The 22,319-nt window shown below is 49.3% G+C and overlaps 7 protein-coding genes across 7 annotated transcripts; 3 read left to right on the forward strand and 4 right to left on the reverse strand.

Moving 5' to 3' along the window:
- The first annotated feature begins 730 nt into the window (after positions 1 to 730).
- Positions 731 to 2,153, forward strand: F5B22DRAFT_421091 (HIT-like domain-containing protein). Its single transcript, XM_047971638.1, has 2 exons — positions 731 to 1,065; positions 1,162 to 2,153. The coding sequence occupies exons 1-2, from the start codon at positions 987 to 989 to the stop codon at positions 2,082 to 2,084; spliced, it is 1,002 nt and encodes a 333-aa protein (XP_047834565.1). The 5' UTR covers positions 731 to 986; the 3' UTR covers positions 2,085 to 2,153.
- Positions 2,154 to 2,170: 17 nt separating this feature from the next.
- On the reverse strand, positions 2,171 to 3,248 carry F5B22DRAFT_592316 (uncharacterized protein). Its single transcript, XM_047973904.1, has 2 exons — positions 2,997 to 3,248; positions 2,171 to 2,884 (listed from the first exon to the last, which is right to left on the reverse strand). The coding sequence occupies exons 1-2, from the start codon at positions 3,022 to 3,024 to the stop codon at positions 2,223 to 2,225; spliced, it is 690 nt and encodes a 229-aa protein (XP_047834566.1). The 5' UTR covers positions 3,025 to 3,248; the 3' UTR covers positions 2,171 to 2,222.
- Positions 3,249 to 4,739: 1,491 nt separating this feature from the next.
- Positions 4,740 to 10,193, forward strand: F5B22DRAFT_633935 (major facilitator superfamily domain-containing protein; the record flags this gene model as incomplete). Its single annotated transcript, XM_047976910.1, has 10 exons — positions 4,740 to 4,954; positions 5,108 to 5,974; positions 6,011 to 6,492; positions 7,445 to 7,460; positions 7,507 to 7,961; positions 8,296 to 8,548; positions 8,760 to 9,048; positions 9,132 to 9,156; positions 9,242 to 9,428; positions 9,533 to 10,193. 10 exons carry the CDS (start codon positions 4,740 to 4,742, stop codon positions 10,191 to 10,193), a joined length of 3,450 nt encoding a protein of 1,149 aa, XP_047834567.1.
- A 250-nt stretch (positions 10,194 to 10,443) lies between these two features.
- On the reverse strand, positions 10,444 to 12,847 carry F5B22DRAFT_642965 (pre-mRNA splicing factor component-domain-containing protein; the record flags this gene model as incomplete). The annotated part of the gene is made up of 2 exons (XM_047978201.1): positions 10,444 to 10,773; positions 10,835 to 12,847. The coding sequence occupies 2 exons, from the start codon at positions 12,845 to 12,847 to the stop codon at positions 10,444 to 10,446; spliced, it is 2,343 nt and encodes a 780-aa protein (XP_047834568.1).
- A 745-nt stretch (positions 12,848 to 13,592) lies between these two features.
- Positions 13,593 to 14,152, reverse strand: F5B22DRAFT_642966 (uncharacterized protein; the record flags this gene model as incomplete). Its single annotated transcript, XM_047978202.1, has 2 exons — positions 13,593 to 13,820; positions 13,940 to 14,152. 2 exons carry the CDS (start codon positions 14,150 to 14,152, stop codon positions 13,593 to 13,595), a joined length of 441 nt encoding a protein of 146 aa, XP_047834569.1.
- A 720-nt stretch (positions 14,153 to 14,872) lies between these two features.
- Positions 14,873 to 16,794, forward strand: F5B22DRAFT_421224 (uncharacterized protein). The gene is made up of 3 exons (XM_047971639.1): positions 14,873 to 15,484; positions 15,630 to 16,107; positions 16,231 to 16,794. Exons 1-3 carry the CDS (start codon positions 15,148 to 15,150, stop codon positions 16,658 to 16,660), a joined length of 1,245 nt encoding a protein of 414 aa, XP_047834570.1. The 5' UTR covers positions 14,873 to 15,147; the 3' UTR covers positions 16,661 to 16,794.
- A 41-nt stretch (positions 16,795 to 16,835) lies between these two features.
- On the reverse strand, positions 16,836 to 22,132 carry F5B22DRAFT_592344 (WD40 repeat-like protein). Its single transcript, XM_047973905.1, has 7 exons — positions 21,737 to 22,132; positions 21,444 to 21,683; positions 21,343 to 21,393; positions 21,097 to 21,288; positions 20,937 to 21,048; positions 20,748 to 20,882; positions 16,836 to 20,701 (listed from the first exon to the last, which is right to left on the reverse strand). Exons 1-7 carry the CDS (start codon positions 21,941 to 21,943, stop codon positions 16,929 to 16,931), a joined length of 4,710 nt encoding a protein of 1,569 aa, XP_047834571.1. The 5' UTR covers positions 21,944 to 22,132; the 3' UTR covers positions 16,836 to 16,928.
- Between the last annotated feature and the right edge of the window lie 187 nt (positions 22,133 to 22,319).

Consider the following 22,319-nt stretch of genomic DNA (forward strand, 5'->3'; position numbering starts at 1 on the left):
ATATGCCAACATACTGCGCACCAAAAGAAACTATCCAAGTAACCACCGATCTCTCTTCGCCGTCGCGCAACCTGCAGGACACCTACAGCTCGGCGATCCAATGCTCTGAGTCGGGCCTATTCATCTCATCTAAATTAGAAGTACACATGATGAAGTTAATACGACAAGAACCTTTGCGCAGTATCATGGCTTCAAGTAACTGAAATCTGATACCACATTGCAAATTCTCATCTACTCTTGCCTTAAATACCTACGCACCTCAGACGCTATCTTCTATACCTACCACAAGCCACCAGCAGCACCTGGGCGTAATATCCACCGAGATCTGCTATCGTGAACACTCTGTATAGCAATACCTATTCACAAAATAGACTGATCAACGTCATAAACGAGTCCAATATCTTCGAACTAAACACGGGGACAAAACTTCATAAACTCCATGCCCGCTAGCAATGCTGACACGACACGTAAAGCTGTCTTCAACACCGGATAGAATAGACACCTAGCCAAGCTCAAAGCCAAGATACGTGTAAATAAGATCATAGATGTATGTATGAGTAATCAGACACATGAATCAGCAATCAATTGCATATGCATTCCGCTTACATGAACACCTCTCACTTCTCACATGTTGAATATTTCCGGGCAGGCCTTGACTTACGAAGTATATCTTATGACGTTACTTAAGTATACAGACAGACAGATGGTGGGGGACTTACCCCACGGACGGGTCCCTGCAGTAAGCTGATGCTGATCTGGAGTCACACCGACAGAGGGAGGAAGGGAGGGAGGGGTCGCAGCTGATAGCGCCGATAAGCTGAGCAGAGCACGCCCAGCTCCGATACGGCATCAACAACAAACGGTGAATACCTAAGTAGATAAACCAACGAAAAAGAGGATTACATAGACTTTCCGGCCAATAGATTCTATTTTCTTTTCTTTCTATAACTGATTCGAGGAGAAGCTTCGCCCTAAAGTATCCCAGAATGGCTGCTACCGACGACAGCAAAAGACGAGCTGAGGCGCTCATTCCCAAGTTCCAATTCGAACGCATCTTGAATCAAGGTGAGCAAGCAAAACAAGCTATCATGGGACTAATCATTGCCCAACATTCGTTAGAACGCATGCAAAGTCGTGGGATGAAAGCTAACGCGTCAACAGACGGAGGCGGTCGACGCATAAACCTCTACGGCCAGGTAGACTCGCAGCCCGCGATCCTGATTCTCGACCGAGCTCCATTCCCCGACGCACCCGAGTACCTATCCGCGCTACCCGCCAACCTACGCAGCCTGACAAATCTAGGGAACAACGACATATACTCGTGGTTTCTCGGTTCCGGGGGCCCCATACTACTCCAGAGCGAGGACAACGACAAGGATAGGTTCGCCGACTTCAAGATCGACCTTATCTGCCCTTGTACCGACAAACACGTCAAGAAGCACAGTCGTCAAGGCGTACGCTACGTGACCGAAACGCCCGAGATATACCGTGACAAGGTGCGACCGTTTATGCAGGCGAATCGCGAAGAAGGCCGTTTGAATTGGATTTACAACATTATCGAAGGGCGGAAAGAAGTCGAGGACGTGATATACAGGACACCGCTCGGACGGGATGGCGACGAGGGTTTCCTCTTGTTGCCCAACTTGCACTGGGACCGGAAGACCATTGACGCATTACATTTGCTGGGGATAGTTGAGCGGCGGGATCTCTGGAGTTTACGCGATCTGAAGAAGAAGCATCTCCCCTGGCTCCGACACATGAGAGCCAAGCTGATTGACGCGACGATCAAGACATACCCGCAGATTGAGGAGGATCAGCTCAAGTTGTTCTGCCACTACCAGCCGACATACTACCATTTCCACATTCACGTCGTTCACGTCACGTTGGAAGCGACAGGGACACAATCGGTGGGCAAAGCAATCGGCATGGACACCATCATCGAGCAGCTCGAGAGCATGGCGGGGGACGAAGAGACAGGCATGGAAAGTATTTCGATAGGCTATACGGTGGGCGAGGCGGGGGATCTGTGGGCGGATATCTTCGAGCCTCTCAAGAAGAGCGGTAAAGCTTCTCTACCGCGATGACGAGGTCGTTGACGGATGATCCGCCCGGACAGTCTGTCCATTCTCCACCATCGCGTACGCAGAACGTCTCGTCGTTCAGTCGCACGGTGCAACTCGTCGAGATGCCTAGCTGTAGAAGATAAATTTAATTTAGTAACTTCATGACGATGCTGGATCAAGGGTTGAACATACACTGGCAGATCGCTTGACGCTTTCACGTAGCATGTCCATGCCAAATGCGCCGTCATCCCTCGTGGCACATTCGTTAATCTTGTCGAAGTCGACGGCATGTTCGAGAGCGCAATCTTCGACTAATTCGCGCTGAGGGATCGAACGATAATCCTTAGTTAAGCACATGGTGAACCCGAGCCATATCTTGGGGTCTGGGTACAGCTGGTGAGCACAGAGTTCAATGATGTTACCCATGCATTCCCCGGGGCCGTGTTTGCATTCAACTCCGTCGTTCTCGGTCGGCATTCCGATGTAAGTAAGGGTGAAATTCACTTTCTGGTATACTTGGATCATAGCTGGGAGTAGCAGCTCCTTGAGGCAGTCTCTCGTGTCTGGGCACTTGCTGATTATGTGAGCCTCCAGGGGGACTAGGGCCCTCGTAGCGGCAGGTTCGGCATGTTGAGCGGTGTTGCCGGCGAGGGGATCGGAGGCTGGGACGTGTTCGATGCTGTGCGATGGAAATGCGCCCTTGAACGAGATTAAATACCCAAAGTTGTACAGGCCGTAGATAAATGCAGCGATAACGAGGAGGTATAGTAGCGGTCGATGTCGACGGCGAGCTCGGTTCCGTACTGGTCGTTTATCCTCCACTACACACATTTGACGAATCAGTAGATGTCATTTAGTGTGACAAATTGTGCGATATGATATGATAACTCGCTTCGGCGATAGAGAATGACGATGGCTCGAGGTAATACTCACTGACGGGGAGGACGATTCTAGCGGCCATCTTGGTTGGACACGCCGTGTGTGAATTAAAATAGATTAAGAGACGTTGGGATTCAAAGAGAGCTATCTATCTGCAATATTTACAAGACGACAAGTATAATACAAAGAAACGATGCGAAGCCGCCAGCACGAAAGCGAAGTATTAGCTGCCGGGGAAATGAAGGATAATAGAGATAGAGTTGGAAGGTCGAGGAGTCAGTCTGCTGACGATAGCCGGGTGACATGCGACGAGGATGAGGATGGATTACTACCTACCTAGGTAGGTACCCACTACGTCCATTTGGGTGTGGCGCTGTACAGGCTGTACAGGTCACTACGTGTAGGTGTGTAGGTACCTACTGTAGGTACCTAAGGTTAGGCAAGTAGCCTGGCTGGGCTGGGCCTTATGGGGCAGGTGATCAGGCTGGAACCGCTTAACCTCAGCTAGGTTAGGGTACCCAAGTCCCTGCATTAGACAGTGCTGTATACCTAGGTAAGTGCTATAGAGATCATCACATCAATCTATCTGCTACTATTGGTACACAAGTACATATATGTGTTAAAGATGTCCGTGTCTCACGATAACGGGCGCTACTGTAGGGTACTGTAGGTTGCAGTGTATCGGGTGGCTGAAATTAGATATTGGAATGCTGAAATTGCCCGATGCATGCTGCACCCTCACTCCCACTTGCGTCACAGGCATTTGTAGTCACAAGGGCTCACAATGGTGAACTTGGAAGGAAGGGAAATCCCCGAGATTGAGGTTGTAATAAATTACCTATCGGCAGGTCTTTTTCTCGCTGCTACACATCTGCTACACATCAAGCGGTAACATGATGGATGTCGGCAACGAGGATATATGACCAGTCGATCGTTTCCATCCGTAGGTAGGTATATATCGAACTTCATTCCAGTCGGCCTAGGGCCCAGACCGGTTGCATATTGTAGATGCAGACAGCGTTGAAACAAACCGCCGAGCATACTACCGAATCTGTACCGAATATCTTCTCGCACCATAGGCACGTCTGTTTGCGTCCTCGTGTCCTCGCATCTTCTGGCACTGGGCCGTTTCAAATCATCATCCATGTTCGTCGTTTGCACCGTGGGACCTAGGTAGGACACACACACACACACCCCTTACATAGTACAGACAGACTGACAATCAGACAGACAAATAGACAGATAAATAAGACAGACAGGTAGTTGTTACGAAAACCTCAGGTGATCTGACATGGCCTCCCTTGGGTAACTGTAGCTTTCCCCACGTACGTCAATCAGCAATCAGCAGTGCCTAGCCAGGGACGCTTGCGCCATGTTCCCTGACAACTGCAACGTTTCCTGAGTCGGCAATTCTGATCCAACTGCTACCTACCTTACCTACATCTGCATACCTACATCAAGCCAAGCACTACTACTACTACTACTGTGTAGGTTACTATTTTATTACCCTTTTGCTGGATTGCTGGGTGCATATAAATCTATCCTGACGGCCGGCCGTGGACAGGAAGGGCCCTTACAAGTAAAGTAGTCTCGTCTGCCAGTCCCGGTGAAGACTAGACCAATTGAAACCGTCCAAGGTTAATATAGTAACCAGCTCCATCTACCGACACCGGACACCAGATACCAGACACATTGGTCTTCGCCGCCAGCTGTTACGTGCTCCATAACGTATATGACATATATGTACTTGCATTACATGGCCAGCCGATGGCACGAGCCGGGGTATCAATAGACAATATGTCTGCTTCTGCTTCTACTTCTACTGCACCCTTAACGCCTCAGCTAGAACACTTCCTCAAGCCCATACATATCGATGTCGCAAAGGCCCACGTGCTCGCCCGCGAGCTATACCACACCTTCCGTCACCTGGCTGCCGAGTCCCTCACCCAGTTTCTGCCTACACCTATATCCGAATCCATCTTACGCCCAACTGGGGGCTGCGAGAGAGGGCGGTATGCTGCTACTTGTTGACTTTGAAACCTAGTTTAAATATTGGGCCTTGAATCACTAATTATGTTTTGCTAGGTATCTCGCGATAGACATGTATGCTACCCTGGGTTGAGCTACATTCTGATAATTTTCTAAAGGGCTAACTTTTACTAAAGCGGCGGGACGAATTTAAGGGTTGGATTCATCGAGCTTTTGGGTAGCGAAAGTGCTCCTATCAGTAACGGCATCACGTCCAACGGGACCCATTCCGATCATCGGACGCCATCTAATCTCCGCCGAGTCTTAGAGCAATCATGGCCAATCCAAGAGACACTCAAGAACGAGAACCCCGACTCTCTGTTTGCCTGGATCGGTAATTGCATCGCCCAGGTTGTAAGGGATGGGGTCAAAGCCTTTGGTTTGGACCGACACAATGAGCTTCCGATGGGGGTGACCTTTAGCTTCCCCATCGTGCAGGAGACGCTATCAGATGCCATTATTATGGCGATGGGGAAAGGTTTCGCTATCAACTCCAAGCTGGACCTTGGAACCCTTCTAGTGAACGGTTACGAAAAGTCAAAACCTTCTGACCTACCGCCCATCAAAGTGGTTGCCATTCTGAATGATGCCGTCGCAACTCTGGTTTCTTTCATCTATCAGTTTCGGGAAGATAGCCGAAATAAAGCAGCGATGGGCCTCATATGTGGAACAGGTACCAATGCTACAATTCCTCTAAGACAAAGCACCCTCAACCCTCAAAAACTGCCCAAAACGATAACAGTTAGAGCGGAAGACAAGGTTGAAGATGTCAAGGTTGCCGTCAATACCGAATGGAGCATCAGCGGCGCCGCTCCACCTCTGCGAAAGCTCGATTTGATTAGCAAATGGGATATCCAGCTTGATGTTGCCACGGAAGCACCTGGGTTTCAGCCCTTTGAGTACATGACATCAGGGAGATATCTAGGTGAACTGGCACGTCTCATGTTTCTGGACTACTTGAAGTCTCATCTCGACCTATCGGAAGAGAATCTGCCCACACAATTGTTGCACCGGTTTGGGCTTACAACCACGTTTCTAAGTCATTATCAGCCGCCGCATCCACCCACACTCCTGCGCAAGCTCGAAGTGGAATTCCCACCGACTACGTCTCGACAGCCCATGGAGTGGAGCGAAGAGAGCGCGATAGCATTATATCATATCGCCAAAGCGATTGAAGTCAGGGCTGCAGCGCTTGTCGCGGCCGCCATTATAGGGTTGCTTGCTTGTGCTGACGACATACCGTTCTCAGAGTCGTTAGAAGGAAAACAAGAAGACAAAATGAACCAGCAGCGACGACCTACAGCAAACGGGGGCATTGAAGAAAAGATGAATCTAGTGGTAGGGTATACTGGTGGTTGCATAGTCCACTTCCAGAACTACCTCGCCGACTGCCAATCGTTCCTGGATGCGATTATCGATGCAGAGTTTGGTGGCGGTGGAGGCCACAGTCACACCCCCCCTGTCCAAGTGACATTGAGCCCCTGCCACGACGGAGGCATAACCGGAGCCGGCGTTCTATGCGGTGCCTCCTCACAACAAACCAAGAAATAAAAGATGTGTTGTTGATATGGTTGTTGTAAAAAAAGCTTTCTCCTGGGGCAGTTTTTTTACTATTTGTGTAGGTGGGAATTGTACGATCGATGTTGTGTTGTGATAAGTGAAATACCCATGGACAGCGCCAGAATAGAAAGAAAGCAAATAGACAGACAGACAAAGGTACGAGATGGGAGTGTGGGAGGTCAGTTTAGCTTATCCTGCTTACCTACTACCTATCGAGAAAGTACCTAATAGATTTGGAGAAAAGGCAATCATAGCCTACATACATATCTGTCCAATGCATGGTAACCCGTTCGTGGTAACCCGATAGATAATATAGTATGTGCTATGTGTTATGTGTTATGTATGTCTCTGATATCATCAGCGTCGGCGCGGCTTGTCGCTTGCTTGCCGTGAGGGGATACCGTATAGGTAAGTAGGGTATGGTATGGTATATGCATGCCGCTTTGCTCTGCAGTGCTTCCTCAGAAAACGCTCACCCGTCCCTCCCTCCAATCCAACCTATGTGGGGTTAGTTGGAAATGACGCCTTATGGCCACTCACTTACATTATCATTATTCTAGGTAGGTGTACGCTACCTACATCCGACTGGCGGCGGCGGGTTGGGTTGGTTGGGCGAATAACACTGTCTGAGAGCGATAAAGGAGGTAACAAGATTTTATGTTTCTGTTCTGTGTTCTGGACTCTTCTGGTCGAGATAGGGTAGTTGCAGCTTACACAGCATGAACTAAACTACGTCGATCGATTGATATATATTCCTGTCTTGAAATTCCTTTGGAAGTTTCTTTCTTACTTGGATGTCCCCTTGGGTGTAATTTCTGCTTACACTTACTTCACTGAGGAGGCTGTTTTGTTGAGTTGAGCTGAGCTGAGCGTTTTCGTGAGACGGATATTTTGAAAATTACCTACTGGTAGAGAGCACGATGACGCACAGTGAATACCCGGCTGCGGACGACGACGAGACGACTGCGCTTCTCAGACCCGGGCATCAGCAGCGGTATGATACCGTTGCACCGGACGTTGATCGGGATGATGACGATGCGGGGAAAGATGACTGTAGGAGTGACAGCGCAGAGCGAGACGCGTTACTGCTGCTCGCTGAGGAAGAAGAGAATCCCGCGACGAACCTCCTTGCTCCTGGACCGTTGAAACCTGTGCCAAGGGAGTGTATACTCGGACATGGCAATGGAGATGGTGATGGAGGGGATTTGGAAGACGGCGCGAATAATAGTAGGACGGCGGATCATGGTAGGGATGCGGAGGGGGAGCGCGAAGGGGATAGCGAGCGGCCGAGTTTTCTGATTCATACCCAGCCGCGACGCTTCCATGTGCTCTTCGCGGGCATCATGCTCACGTTCTTCCTTGCGAACTTCGACGGCACGATCATGGCTTCGTCGCATCCGGTTATCACGTCGCATTTTCATGCGTCGAATAGTAAGTTTTACGTCTCCTGTCTACTTATCTATCTATCTACGGGTCTGGTTATTCGCCTACCTACCTACCTACCTATTTATCTTTACCTGTTGAGATATTTCGGTGTCATGTGTTGTTATTCATATTTCCATATGTTTCGCATTGGGAGATGATAGGAGGCGTTTGAGAATATGCTAGGATATATATTCTTCACAAATCCAATTTCCCGTTCGTTCGTTCGTTCGTTCGTTTGTTCTTTTTAGCGACTTATGGAAATCTGCCTGAGAAAATGGAAAACTTCTAATTTAGTTGCGAATACCTATAAGACTGGCTGACTGACCTGACCGCATCGCAGTGGCCTCCTGGCTCACCACAGCCTTCCTATTGACGGCGACGGCGTTCCAGCCGCTCGTGGGCAGCCTGTCGGATACGGTGGGACGCAAGCCGCTGTACCTCGTCACGATGGCCGTGTTCGCGGGCTCGACGGCGTGGTGCGCGCTCGCGCAGTCCATCGGGAGTTTCATCGCTGCGCGCGCGGTGTGCGGGTTCGGCGCTGGTGGGATGATGACCATGGGGGCTATTTCTATTAGTGATTGTGTGCCGATTGAGTATGTTTATCATTTCTCCTTATCAATATCCCTTCTTTGCCCCTTCTTGTGTACTGCGCTTGAGAGATGGTGAATGATGTGGATGTGTCTTCTTAAAATCGTGAGCACGGGATGATGACACGAGAGAGGCTTTTACAGACTCGAACTTATATCACTCCACAGATTTGATCGTGTTGTATCTAGACTGTCATCTAACATAACCTCCTTTTAGGCAACGAGGTACCTACCAAAGCATCATCAACGTCGTCTACGGACTCGCAGCAGCCTCAGGCGCTGCGTTTGGCGGTGCCTTGGCCGACACGCTGGGATGGCGCTGGGAGTTCGGTGTCCAAGTCCCTTTCCTGGTGTTATGCCTAGTGATCGCTTTCTTGAGCATGCCGGCCGATCTGGGCCTGCAAAGTGGGCGGGAGAAGCAGACACTCTGGCAAGCTCTGCGCGGCTTCGATTTCGCGGGCTCGGCGCTGTTGACTATGTCGACGACTTTTCTAATCTTGGGACTGGTAAGTGGGTTTTCTAATAATGACCTGTATTTCAAACCCCTGAGTAAAGTACAGTGTGCTGATTATAAGATTCTGTATTTTAGAATCTTGGTGGTAATATCCTGCCGTGTAAGTTAACGCATGCCTGTGATGTTCACTCTCCGAGTGTACAACATCATTTACTTGAGTCTAACAACTAATCTTACGCTTCCAGGGTCCCATCCGTTCATCATCTCCTCCTTGATCGTATTCACCGTGTGCTTCCCATCATGTATATACGTCGAAAGCCGCGCGGCGCGACCCATCATGCCCCTTGTGCTCCTCCACAGCACGCCGCGAGCAAACATGATATTCTCAAACTTCCTGGCCTCTTTCCTCATGAGCGCCATATTATTCAACGCGTGAGTATATTACCTGATTCATGCCATTCCCTTCAATCCGTTAGATAGATACGATACATGTTTCACCCATGCTCGAAGAACGACGAACACTAATCTCCACACAGCCCCCTTTTCTTCCGCGCCGTGCTTCTAACATCCGCCACGCAATCCGGGCTGTACCTCGCTGTGCCAACTGTCGCAGCCTCGATGACGGGCACAATAACAGGCATCCTGATCACAAAAACAGGACGTCTGAAATGGCCCTTGCTGAGTGGCACGACCCTCTTATTCCTGGGCACGTTCCTGCTGTGCTTCATGCGTCGCGGCTGGCCGACGTGGGCCTACGTGCTCTGTCTGGTGCCGGCGTGCGTGGGCCAGGGTTTCCAGTTCCCGGGGACCTTCATCGCCGTTCTCGCGGCGTCGGCGCAGCGCGAGCAAGCCGTCGTCACCAGCACGCTACAGCTCTGGCGGGCGCTTGGCAGCGTCCTCGGCGTGGCCTCTTCTAGCCTCGTCTTGCAGAACGCGCTCTTGCGGTATCTCGTTGCGTACGTCTCTGTCCCCGACGGCAGCGGCGAGGCGGGGGAGGAGTGGAAGAGGCGGTTTATCGAGCACGTTCGGAGTACTATCGAGGCTGTGTCCGAGTTGCCTGACGGCGAGGCTAAGAACGAGGTTATTCTCAGCTATGCGGATGCTTGCAGGGCGACGTTTTGGGTGTGCTTGGTCTTTGCATTTCTGAATCTGTTGTTGGTTTTGCCCATTAAATTACCACGTCTAGGTAAGAAATAGAAAAGACAAGAGCAGGATGCGAGGAGGGGAATTGTCATACAGTAGGACTACCTAGACATGCCCAACTTCGACCTTTTGGTCATTTACGTAGACGTCGCTAATGTGATATGATAATGGTTGTGAGTATGGAGCTCAGAAATGTGATGGGTATCTTAGTCGGTTTTTCTATTCAGGATTTCTCGAGACCGCGATCATACAATTTCTTGATTATCATACATTTCTTCTCCGTGTCCCAGATAATACATATGGATTAGTGATCGCCATTGACGCCGTCTGCGAAACTGTCAAGTTCCTCCTTGGTTCGGCGGTATGCTTCTTGAGCTTCTCTTTCTCTGCGACTGACAAAACCGACCTCTTCTCTCAGTGCATCTAGACGACTTCTGATGGCGATTTCTTCCGATACAGCCAAGGTTCTGAAGCTCCCCAAGGCGAATGTAGCCTTCTCCAGCGCTTCGGCAGCTTCTCCCATTTTTGAACGTAGCGTTTTTGCTCGTTGCTGATATCCTCCTAAGTGAAGGTTCAACTTTTTCTCCAGCTTAGTGCATTTCTCTGCAATGGCGATAGTGGATTCCTGTGCAATCTGCGAGGATAGTTAGAATCGGGCTGTAGAAAATCATAAAACTAATGGAAAAATGGCTTACGTCAAATGCAGACATCATAGCGGCCACCTGTGCCTCTTCCTCATCATCCTCGTAGCACCCTAGGCCTAAGAGCAACGCGTTGCTGTTTTCTCTTTCCCAAACTGACTGAACTTCTTCTGGTTTAGGCTGGTCTTTTACATCCATCAGGATTTTAAGACGAGCCTCAGCTAACGATGCATCGTCGATCTGCTGTAGAGGGCTGGGTTTACCCTTAACCTTTGAGCCTGCAACCGGGTATCGTGCAGCGTCATGGGCGATGAGAAGGGCAGCTTCTCTCGCGATCAGCGCCTCTATTGGGTCGATAACGGCTGAGGCTTCGCTCGCCAAAGCTTCAAAATCTACAAGCTCTGGTCGAGGCAAGCCCTTCTGCATCACCTGGGTTCGTCTCTTCAGTTCTAATTGTTCCTGAGCTTCCCGAATTGCGCGCTCTCGTCGATCTCGTACTTCGGAATCTTCTTCAAGATCATCTACAGCCATGGCTTCTTGCTGCTCTTCAGGAAGTTCGAGTTCCCACTCGCTCTCCTTTGGTTTTGGCAACGAGGCCAAACCCTGCTTGAGCTGATGTTTCATAGATAACTCCCGAAGTCGCATGTCATTTGCAGCGCCTCCTGCTAAGGCCAGCTCATTATCGCCTTGGTTGAGGGCAAAACTATCTCGAGGCGTCCTTAAAGGTGTCTGTCCAACTCTTTGGGGCGTGGCGGCCACCCCGTTCATGCCACTATGCAATGGTGTAGCCATTGGATTAGGGGTTGCGATCACTTGCTTCCGGGGCGCGGCACTCTCGAAGCCTGTAGACCCGGATCCTTCGTTAAGATCGGCGTTTTCACCCCCAAGCAAGGCTGACTGGTTCTCAGTAAGGGCGCGAATATTTCTAATTTCTGTAGCGACTCTATCTTCCTGGGCTGGTGCCATCGGGGTTCTAATAGGCGTCTGTGTATTTAGAGTTGAATACGATGTGACAAGACCGCGTGTTGCATCGTTATCGCTCGATTGTGCGAGAAGGTTGGCTCGCTCACCCATCATGCCCATTTTGACGATATCTTCGAGTTCGCCCTCGCTGACTTGCGGCGACGGTAAGACCAAAGCTCTTCTTTTACTGCTCTGTTCCGCTTCGCGGACTTTCTGCATCTGCCCGGCTCGAATGGCAGCTTGAGTGGCTGCTGAAGGGCCCTCTTTTTCATTCTTTCGTCGTTTCCTGTCAGCGTCATCATCTTGTTCTCCTTTGCGTTTGTTTGCAAGCTGTTGTTTGCGCGGATCGAAGTTAGCCCGTTGAGATTCGTTCCGCTTCTGCTCGTCTGCGGTATCGTAGAAACCGAGCGCGGGAGCTTTCTCGAATGGAATGTCGGCATTGTAATCCATCTGCCCCTTCTTACGTGTGACAACTTTAATGTTGATACCAGCTGTCTTGAGCTCGCGACGTTTCTGTAGGGCAGCTAGACGACGCGACTCCTCCTGTTGGCGCTCACGGGCTTTCCGCTTTGCCTTCTTTCCTTGTGTATTGGCCAAGCGGGCTCGAGCCTCGCTCAGCATCTCCTTCTCGTCTTCATCGAGGTCGATCGTGTCGGGCCGCGCAGGTTTGGTTTCGGGATCGGGATCAACTTCGCCCGGGCGCAATCTTCGAACATCGTCGGCAGTAGGCGCCTGGGTCTCGCCACCTTCAGGACCAGTGAGGCCGAGGCCAGATGACTCGCGCTGTTCAGCTTCATCAAGGAGCTTCTGGTAACGCTCAAGACATTGGTTTGCAGTGCGACCGACGATGGGGGCGATGGTTCTCCATTGCGTGGGCATTAACTTGGCAAGATGTAGCAGTCTCTCATCCTCCTCTTTGCTCCATTCGATCTTCTTGATGCTCGGATCCAGCCATTCATTCCATCTCGCCTTGCACTGCTTGGGGGTTTTCCGCGGCAACAGAGACGACACGCGAGCCCACTGGTTTAAGCCATACTTGGAGACGGAGGCCTTGAGGATCTCGTCCTCAATGTTGGTCCACACTCCTCCCTTGACTACCGGCATTTTGACGTTGCCTGATCTGTCGGTACTCAGCTGTAAATAGGGGAGGAGGGGTGGTGGGTGGTCGCCGTTTGATGATCGAAGATGTTGCTAAATGGCCAAATGAGTTGAGTCTATCTTCAGTCGCGATGCGCGAGCTAACCTACTACCTAAATTGTTAGCAGACTTAGCCACACCTTTATTCCCTTGGAAGGTTGGCCTGGCATTAATGTGGCTGCTGTGGCTTACGTACTCTGTAGTGCGTACTTAGCGACTATCATAATCCCAGTAGGTATCTCCCATTAGATATATCGGTAATCGTCAAATAGAAAAAAATGTATGTATTAGGTATGCCATATATTTACTGTGATTTTGCAAACCTATTCTATTACTACTCTAGGATGGTCTCAGCGTTTGTAGAATCGAGAATGGGATCTTCCCTACATAGGTACCTCTCCATAGCTCTAGTTTAATTTGCTAGCTAAGCCACAACAACAATCATTTCAGATAGCAGACTGTCTCTAGCTTAGTACTTTACGTCAGCAGCACCATGGGGAAAATGTGCCTTGTTCAACGTTACCCTAGGTATCTTTATCTTGGCTAGGGGTTGGATTCAATTGCTAATACCACTCTACTAAATTACCTCTAGGATCGTATCATTTCCACATGATCATCTGCTCAATATCAAGCGCATATTAGGCTGATATGGGACAAACTCGTCAACCCCTGCAGGGCGCGCTGGTGGACTCTACCGATGGCATTCAAGATTCTAAAGACCAATAGCCACCGTGTCGACGTCAAGCTCGAAGGTGTCGGCGGGTAGGACAAAATCTTCGCTCGTCACGATCGTAACGGTCGAGGGGTCGATCTGGACGTGGTTGAGTTTGAATTGGACCTTCGGGTATGACTCCTGATAGGATATGCTGGTCTCGAGGCGGAACGTCGCGTCAGACGCGCACTCAGTGTCCCGATCAAGCCCGTACTGGACCCCTTCGCACTATTGCATTGGTGTAAGAATTCACGCTGAAGTTGTGTTCATGCACGTGCATACTTGTGATAGATGGGGAAAGGGGGAGAGCACGAGGTAGTAGAAGAGGGTCGACTAAGGCAGCTTACAAGTACATCAAGTCCTCGTACGCCTGTGACATAATTGTCAGGCGCCGTCACACGGAACGTGGCTACTTCCTGGCCAAATGGGCCTGATTTCGTGAAGTCCGTCACGGTCCATGGGTTGTTGATGGTTGGGTTTATTGGTGGACTGGGAGGTACGTATGTGGCGGCGGCCAAGAGGGATGATCCAATCGAGACTATGATTGTTGAAGCACGCATTTTGAATAACAAGGCACGGGCGTTAGGTCGAATATTATAAGCTTGTCAATGATTCTAACAGTGGTTAAGTAACAGTCAATATGGCAGCCAGATTCTTCGAGGACCTTCTTCATATTTATATAGGATGGTTAATGTAACGATTTCTTACACTACAATGTCCTAGGCTAGAGTGCTTATTGGCAATGTGTCACCGCTTCATATGAATACGAACAATGGTAACCTAGCGGCCAGGGCATAGTCCATCATTTGATGCGGGCCAGGAAATCAGGGGATGGGACGACCATGTTCGTATGTTCACTGCTTTACCAAGCGCCAGCTCGTACCGACATCTCCCTCTCTCGCTTATACTTTAAGTAAGGCTGATATGCAAGCCCGAGGCGTTAATGGCGGAAGGATTTTCAATACACCGTATGTGCGGGGTCGTTGGCTCATTGCAGCTCGCTGATAGGTGAAACCAAGAGTATCAGTCATAGTATTACCAAAGATTGAAGAAGCCCAGGACTTCCAGATCTTCTTACTCGGACAAAAGCTGCGGGTGTGGTTTGCCAGGGCAGACCAGGGCGTGAGTGAAGCTGTCTAAGTAACCATCTGGGCAGTAACGCGGGGTGTGGCTGGGTGTGGCTAGGATCATCGCGAGGGGTCACGGTGCTGTCATAGGTGCTACCTCAGTCATTGTCTGGATACTCAAGCAGTGATGATCCGGTATTGGTATTCCAGAATAAAAAGACAATAATTTCACACCGAGTCTTGAAGCTCATCATTCCTGGTCCGATATCATTTTCAACTCGTTCATCTCCAATATCGTTGTTGTCCTTGGCTGCCTGAATCCATAAGCCTGCAGCGCGAACCATTCATCTAGGCAGCCAGCGTTACTACAGACATCTGACTCAGACTTTTGGATCTTGTGCTACCTCCTGGAAACACCTAGCTAAAACCTCGCCATTTTAGACTTAGACCATAGACGAAAAACTCATAACGTTCCCTGTGAGCAGACTATGGCGATCGATATTGAAGCACCAGAGTCTGATGACTGGTTTAACCTATACGAACGCCTCGAGACGGCAGAGATCAACCCTCAGCTGTCTTCCCCCTTCTACAACGGCCGCATCCCGGCCGAGATCAGGACTCTCATATTTGAATTCGCAGTCACCGAGTTTCCATCTCCCTGTGCCAGGACTGTCAAACCCATCACTTGGGTCCAACATTCACACGAGCCAGCACCTATCCCAGCAACTCCCAACCCTTCAGCGGTCGGGAATGTCATCGAACGGGTTAGAAGTCGCATATCAGGGGTGATTCGTCCACCTGGGGTGATGCGTCCACGTCGTGGCAGTTAGTCACACTTTGCTTTTGCTGGTTTGGTTGGCCTCATGTTGACGCTGATTGACTAGTGTCATGTAGCCTCGCGGCCCTCCCCTCGACGCATTGAATATTGTAGATAGTCTTGGAATTGCAAATGCTCACGTATGGTAAACAGTGCTCCCATTAGCGGTGTCTCATACCCCACAGCCGAAAGATGGCTTTGACTGGCTTCGTTTTGATAACACCGAGCCTATGGAGGTCGCTACTGCGCTACTGCTAACCTGCCGACGAGTCTACCTTGAAACCCATAACCTACCGCTGCTACAGACACAGCAGCGATTTTATTGTCGTCGCGGGCCCCCATGCCGTAGCGATGGCTCAGAGGGCCCGCGATCGAACATAGAGGGGTTCATCACGAACTTGCTGAGTGACCCCTCGCCCGTGCCGGGCATAAAACAAAAAGATCTAGTACGATCTGTGCGCCTATTCATACAACAATACTGGCTTGAAGATAGATTGCTGCATTTAGTGCTGTCTGATAACTGGTTTGCTAATCTTGAACACCTCCGCATCACGCTGCGTCGCGGCGACTGGTGGGACTGGGAGTCGAACGCGACTCTCAGGATCAACCCTTTCAAAGGCAACTGTTGCCAGTAAGTTCCCAGGCGTCAAAGTCTCTCTTAGTCGCATTAGGTGTTGCATTTCCTCGCATGCATCCAGAATAGAAGTCAGATTAGTACCATGCATGACAACAACTAACCCCAGCGTGCAAACAGTGCTCACACGATTCGTCTCATGCATCAGGACATGGCGACAGAGAACGGAAATGTCGAATTCTCAGTGGGGGCATGGGGAAGGGCATTTTCTCACATGTCGAAGTTGAAAACTTTAACCATCGACTTCGAGACGTCCGAAGACAAGAGAGAGGAGATGGAAACTCTGGTTACTTGGGCTCTGAAGTGGCGATTTCCCCTGTCCAGTAGCAGGTATCTTTCTACGGGTGGTCAGCCAGCTGATAAAATAAGTTGGCGCGGCCTCCCCCACCACTTCAGTCACCAGTGTGTGTCGGGCTGTCGTCGTACACAGTATCGCACCCCCGAAGAAGAATGTCCAAAATGTAGCGAGACGAGGCAATTGATTTCTCAGGGATATGGGCCACAGCTACTGGTCTGGACGTGCGTCTGGAAACCGGTTCAGGGTGACTAGGTTGAAGAATCCATTCCGAATTTCCATATCCCCTTACCAAAGGGGCAGATTTTAGCTCATACTCTTCCTATACACCTGGAAGTATAATGAAATGTAACTTTCTAAGACAGATACAGTCAAGCTGTAGTCATCACGTGTACGCAGGAATAGATTATCGAATACGTGATACCGGAGAGTTAAAGGTAGTTATGTATGCCTTACGTAAAATATGTATCTATATACAAAAATCTCTATATGTGCAATCACGAGCTTCTATGCGTCGTCATACTCATTTCGCTCCATCTAGCGGGATTTTTTCTTCAAGGTCCAGGAACCTCTGCAATAGTACTAGTTCATCGCGATATACCAATGCCACGTGGTTTTTGGATACTATGTGTATCATTAAGTCGTTCCCGGTGCGCCAAAAAGGGGGTATGAAGAAGTGTCTCGAGTAGTGCTTTGCGCCTGACGGACTTTTCAGGTTGTAGGAGCAGATCCAGCCGCGTCGAGTGAGGAAGAAGACTTTTGAACCGAAGACGCCTATTAGTGTCCTGATCTCGCACGGTAGCTTGTAGATTGTTCCTATCAAAGGCGTCTTAGGGGAAGCTAATTGTAGTCTTGAGGTGTCGAGTGCTAGTAATGCTGTTTTCGCCTCCGACCCTGCGTTCAAGGCCTGAACGAAGAGGGCAGTGCCGATGCGACATGCCCACTGGCTGGTAGGACTAGTACTGATCTCGATGTCCGGTGGTGTTAGGATGGAAATTGTAGGTGCTTCGTCAACCTTTTTCAATCCCTTCCAGTTGTATAGTTGGATCATGCTCCCGTTAATCAGAAGTAGTTGGTCTTTGTTCGTCGGGTGTAGCATCCAAACCATGTTATCTGTAGTCTCGGCATAGGAGGTAAATGTGTCTTCCTCCCTCAATATCTGTTTAGATTCGGTGGCTATGAGCACTGCCATTTCATCCTGCTTGGCAATAACCTGCGTGACTCTATCGTTTATCTTATGATTGAAGAGCTGGTCGAGTTTGTTCCACTGACCTGCTCTTGAAACGGTTAAACGGGTAGCAATGCAGCGACTAGCTATATCCACACTATAGAGGATCTTGAGTTTGTGATTCCAAGTAAGATGGAGAATGGATACTTTATGCTCGCCTATTTCCATGGCCACTTTCCCATCAGTGACGTTATGGATCGTAATAGATCCGTCCGCGCGACCACAGAACATGAAAAAATCATCGCCCGCTTGAGCAATAGTGGTGATATCCTTCTTTTGATCTGATATACGTGAGACAACGGTATTCTTGGGTTCATGCTGAGATTCATCGGCCTGGCTTGAGTCATCATCGAATCGATCCTTTCTTAGAAGACTAGGAGGCTCCCAGACGTTGCACGTTCGACCTCGAATATCGTAGAAACACAGACTATTGGGTGCGAAAATAATACCAGTGACAATGCTGTCATAAGTGATGCGGTGGATTAACTGTAAGGTGTCAAAGGCGAATAATGAGACAGCGCCACTATTTTCACCTGCTGCAAGAACGTGGCCATCGGGCGACACGGCTAAAACTCGTGCGAATATGTGATATACGTCGCGTTGGCTAGCACGTTCATAATGGTCAAGTTCGGCAGTGACCAAATCACCATCTTGGTAGAGTACAGCAAACGACCTGTATTCCGTCGCGGGACAAAAGGCCACGTCTAGAACCTGAGGCGGCAGTGCGGAATCCTCTGATCCTTCTTTTGCAAAGCGACCGATACGAGACATTCTGTTGAACCTAAAATCAGTAGAGTATAATGTTAGATGTGTGCTCCTGTAAGACACGGCGGCAAGGCCTAGTAGCGGAGACATTTTCACCACCTCGGGGATATACCGGGCACGGGACTTCGTGTTATCGTCCGAATCCGAGTCCGCAGTGTCGTTGTCAATCTGCATATATCCAACGGTTGTTCCGTCTTGAGTGTCGAAGGCCATTATCAATTTGTCAATTTCTCCTTTGACCGTCGCAAAGACCAGCGAGTCATCCGGACTAAAGCAAACTGAAAATAGAATACCGGTGATGGCAGAAGTCCAAAGCTTCGTCCGATCAGCTGACCACATCGTGATAAGTCTAGGGCTACCAGACACCAAAACCCCTGATATGTTCCCGAAAGTAAGCTGTCTCACTGGGCCACCGTGGTGCAGCTCATCAACCAATTCCAGTGTCGAATGGTCATATATGCGGACCTGCCCTTTCACCAAACCTACGGCCACATATTTAGAGCTAGTTGCAACAGATTTGGCATCGCTTTGGAGCGGTATGCACGAAGATCGCTCGTCCCAGCTCTTGTTCGATGGGCAAATAACCTTTTGTCTAAGTCGGCCTGTGTGATACTTATGGATCATTGATGAGCTCGGACATAACGACGGGATTGAGGTATAAATAGAAGACGGCGAGTCAACGATGTTGATGCCGAAGTTCGTGACTAAACGAGTGAGGTCATTCGTCCAAGCACCCAATTCCTGTAAGCTGTTGTCAAGAGGATGATTCGTGTCAAGAAGTCGCGCGAGATACTGCTTCAGACTTTTAATGGCTCTGATCATCGGGCTGAGTTTTCCCGTCTCGGCAATGCGCTCTACCCACACCGGCGCTTTCGTGTTCATAAACGTCTGCAAGTCAGCGAAAGTTGAGCGAGAGAGCGAGCGCGCATGTTCGAGATGATATGCGAAATTCCTGATAGTGTATCTATCGAAAGCTGCGCTAGTAACATTACTACTCTGTGTGCGTCGACTATTGCGAGGTTGGAAGTCGGGCCCGTTCAGGTACGTTAAGCAAATAAGTGCAATATCCTCGTGCGCCTGGCGTTTTGATATGTAAAAGTTTGAGTCCTTGGACGTTATGTAGGTTTTGACTGTTTGGTGCATGAGTTGAACATGTCCATCTTCGTTGACTAGGACCAGGTTCCGGCAAATCTGGGATAATGCTATATGTGACCCGGAGGCAAGAAGAGTCCGCTTGATGTCCAACTTGACAGCCTCCCTCAGTTCATCAACCGAAAGTGGCTCGGGTGCGCTAACAATCCACTTAAGGATACATTTTGCAAGATCTGCGTTGGTAGACTGTTCGATCTTGTCAACAATGTCAGCATAGAAGTCGTTCATTTCACTTGGAACACCCTTGACGACTGATTCCATGTCCTCAATGCTATAGCAATCTTCTAAGCGATCCATGATGAGTGCAGCCCAAAGAAAAATGCCGTCTGACTTTTGGAGTATCAAGTCCACTAGAGGCTGGCTGTCTCCCTCCTCCCGTAATTTAGGCCATGAAAGAAGATAGGCACCAATATCTCGCAGGGACTCGCCTTGGCCCGTCTGAAACTTGATGTATCTAATATTCTCATGCTCAAATATTTGTTGGATTCTACTCTCTGGTCGGCTGCTGAGGAATATTTTAAGTGGAATATTCGGGTTGACTCTTGCCAACATCTGAACCAGACTGACAAGGGAGTCTCTTGGACATTCATCCAATGCGTCAATCACCCAATATTGGGGCTGGCGGAATTGAGTCTTCAAGATACATCCTAGAAACAGAGTATTCCATATCATAGTGTAATCATGCGAATTAATAATACTCCCATCTTTGATCATGGCTAGGAAACTCTGTCGGGTCTCGAGGTTCGCCTCGGCCATCTGATAAGCCAAGCTGAGCAACAACATGGCCACTGTAGAGTTCATTCCGGCCTTGAAAAAGTAGTAGCTGACATCAAAATTGTTCGAGTCAAGAAAGTTGATAGTGTGGCCTGAAGCAATGGACTTTCCAGACCCTGGGGGGCCATACAGCCAGAGAAAGCGGGAGTCAGAACTAGCTTGGGGAGTGGCCAATGGATCAACTTCATCACCGTCGGGATCCGGACTTAGCCATCGCGAAAACATCGCATCGTCCGTTAACCATTGGCAGGAGCCACTGTGGTATTTCGATGGGGTCTGCGTCGCATATAAGTCGTTACAAGGTCGTAGCGCATTGTCAAATGCCTTAGATATTATGTTCATCTGAGAGTGGTACTCTTCTCTGTATTGAGATTCATCTGTATAGTCAGCAATGGAGCGAGGCAAGTTGCACGGCAAACTCACAGTCCTTAAGTATGTCTTCGACAGTGGTCTTGAGTTTTCTCATAATAATAAGATAACCTGGATCTTGGTCACTTTCGAACTTGCATAAATGGCGATGATCGACTGGTAGATACTGCTCCTCCTCATTTGGTAACCCTTCTCATCAATTAGTTCGCCGACTATGGGAAGAATGATAGTGACTTTACAGACCGATTACTGCGGATTGCTTCTCGACGATCATGACCCCAGCTGTAGGTTGACTTTCGAAAAAGGAGAAAAGTTTCAATTTTGAGCATGCGTATCGAAACTCATAGTTAATATCCTAAATCCTTAGCGATCAGGGTTTTATTACGGTAAACTATGGACTTACATGAACGGTTTGAGAATCGGGCATGAGTTCCTTCACAAACGATTTGGCACCTGTTGGCAAAGGTAATGACAAGTATGCTTTCAAGTATGCAGCGGAATCTGATCCTCTGTGCGGTGTACCGAGGAAGTACATTGTATGAATCCGCGAAGAAATGTCTTTGTAGGTTTCGTTCCTCGTGGCTAAGAGAAAGGCCTCCTCAGTGTCAGATATCGACGTATCCCAACCTGGTTTGAATGATAGAAGTACCTTCTTGATGACTAGTCCACCCATGCTGTGAGCGACGAATACGATGGGCGTCTGTACATGTTGGCGCCTGATTTGCGGCTTTGCGTTTCATCTCCACTCACATTACCATTTCGCTTGAAGGCCTGGGAATGCTTGAGATCTGCTAATAATGCCAATGCGAAGTCATGTACTGTTAAGGTGCTAACGGCCGATTTCCTCCAGTCCGAATCGTATCCAAAGCTGTGTATTCGTGCATGTCGAAATCCAGGTTCGAGGGGTAGCCATTCTCTCGGCCAATATGTCAAAGGGTCTGTAGGGTCGAGAGACCAGGTCTTTCTCGAACCACCTTGCAGTCCATGTACCTATACAAGGTCAATCTCACATACTAAAGCCCGTGGATATGGATTAGACTCACAAATATTATATCTAATCTTGGCTCTGACGGCTCAAACAGGAGATTCAGACCAAGCAAGCCTCGCGTGACCTCAGGGGTACTTCCGACACTTGCCGATCCAGCTGAGGCGGCTCGCCGAAGACGCCATGAACGCAGAAGGTTCGGAGCACTGTGTCTATGAAGAGGAACCAGTAGCTCAGGCGCTTGAACTTCGAGGTCCGCGGACATGGCTGCAAGGCTCGACGAGGTCTTCGCTTTGAGTTAGGCAGGTTGGCTGGCTACCTTCATTGACTCACCCAATTCCCCGCAGGAAAGAACACTGAGTCGATAAAGAATGAATCCACACTCTTATGTCATCCGTGTACCTTTAATAAGGCGGACACAACAAACAGGTTGGGGTCGGGACTACATTCGAGCCTCGGGATTTCAGATCCTTTCACACGACGTCGCTTTCCTCTTCGCACCAATAGGCGCTTATTTTGAACAATCCATAGGTACAGCGTCTGCAGGGCACTTGCAGGGTTGCAGACCAACATGCTTATTATCCTAGCAGGGTCGCAGCGCTAGATGTGAATTGGGATATCTTGGCAAGAGCGTAATCATT

This window comes from Xylaria bambusicola (assembly GCF_022495145.1).
Source record: "Xylaria bambusicola strain CBS 139988 unplaced genomic scaffold F5B22scaffold_5, whole genome shotgun sequence".
In the NCBI taxonomy this organism is placed as follows: Eukaryota; Fungi; Ascomycota; class Sordariomycetes; order Xylariales; family Xylariaceae; genus Xylaria; species Xylaria bambusicola.

Excerpts from the sequence above, each read along its gene's own strand:
- F5B22DRAFT_421091 (XM_047971638.1), top strand. The coding sequence starts at position 987 with ATGGCTGCTACCGACGACAGCAAAAGACGAGCTGAGGCGCTCATTCCC. Across the intron at positions 1,066-1,161 it reads CGAACGCATCTTGAATCAAG|ACGGAGGCGGTCGACGCATA; the intron begins GTGAGCAAGCAA and ends ACGCGTCAACAG.
- F5B22DRAFT_592316 (XM_047973904.1), bottom strand. The coding sequence starts at position 3,024 with ATGGCCGCTAGAATCGTCCTCCCCGTCA. Across the intron at positions 2,885-2,996 it reads TAGAATCGTCCTCCCCGTCA|TGGAGGATAAACGACCAGTA; the intron begins GTGAGTATTACC and ends AAATGTGTGTAG.
- F5B22DRAFT_421224 (XM_047971639.1), top strand. The coding sequence starts at position 15,148 with ATGGCGATCGATATTGAAGCACCAGAGTCTGATGACTGGTTTAACCTA. Across the intron at positions 15,485-15,629 it reads GATGCGTCCACGTCGTGGCA|TGCTCCCATTAGCGGTGTCT; the intron begins GTTAGTCACACT and ends TATGGTAAACAG. Across the intron at positions 16,108-16,230 it reads TTCAAAGGCAACTGTTGCCA|TGCTCACACGATTCGTCTCA; the intron begins GTAAGTTCCCAG and ends GCGTGCAAACAG.
- F5B22DRAFT_592344 (XM_047973905.1), bottom strand. The coding sequence starts at position 21,943 with ATGTCCGCGGACCTCGAAGTTCAAGCGCCTGAGCTACTGGTTCCTCTT. Across the intron at positions 21,289-21,342 it reads GTGGACTAGTCATCAAGAAG|GCCTTTCTCTTAGCCACGAG; the intron begins GTACTTCTATCA and ends GACACTGAGGAG. Across the intron at positions 21,049-21,096 it reads CCGATTCTCAAACCGTTCAT|GATATTAACTATGAGTTTCG; the intron begins GTAAGTCCATAG and ends CTAAGGATTTAG.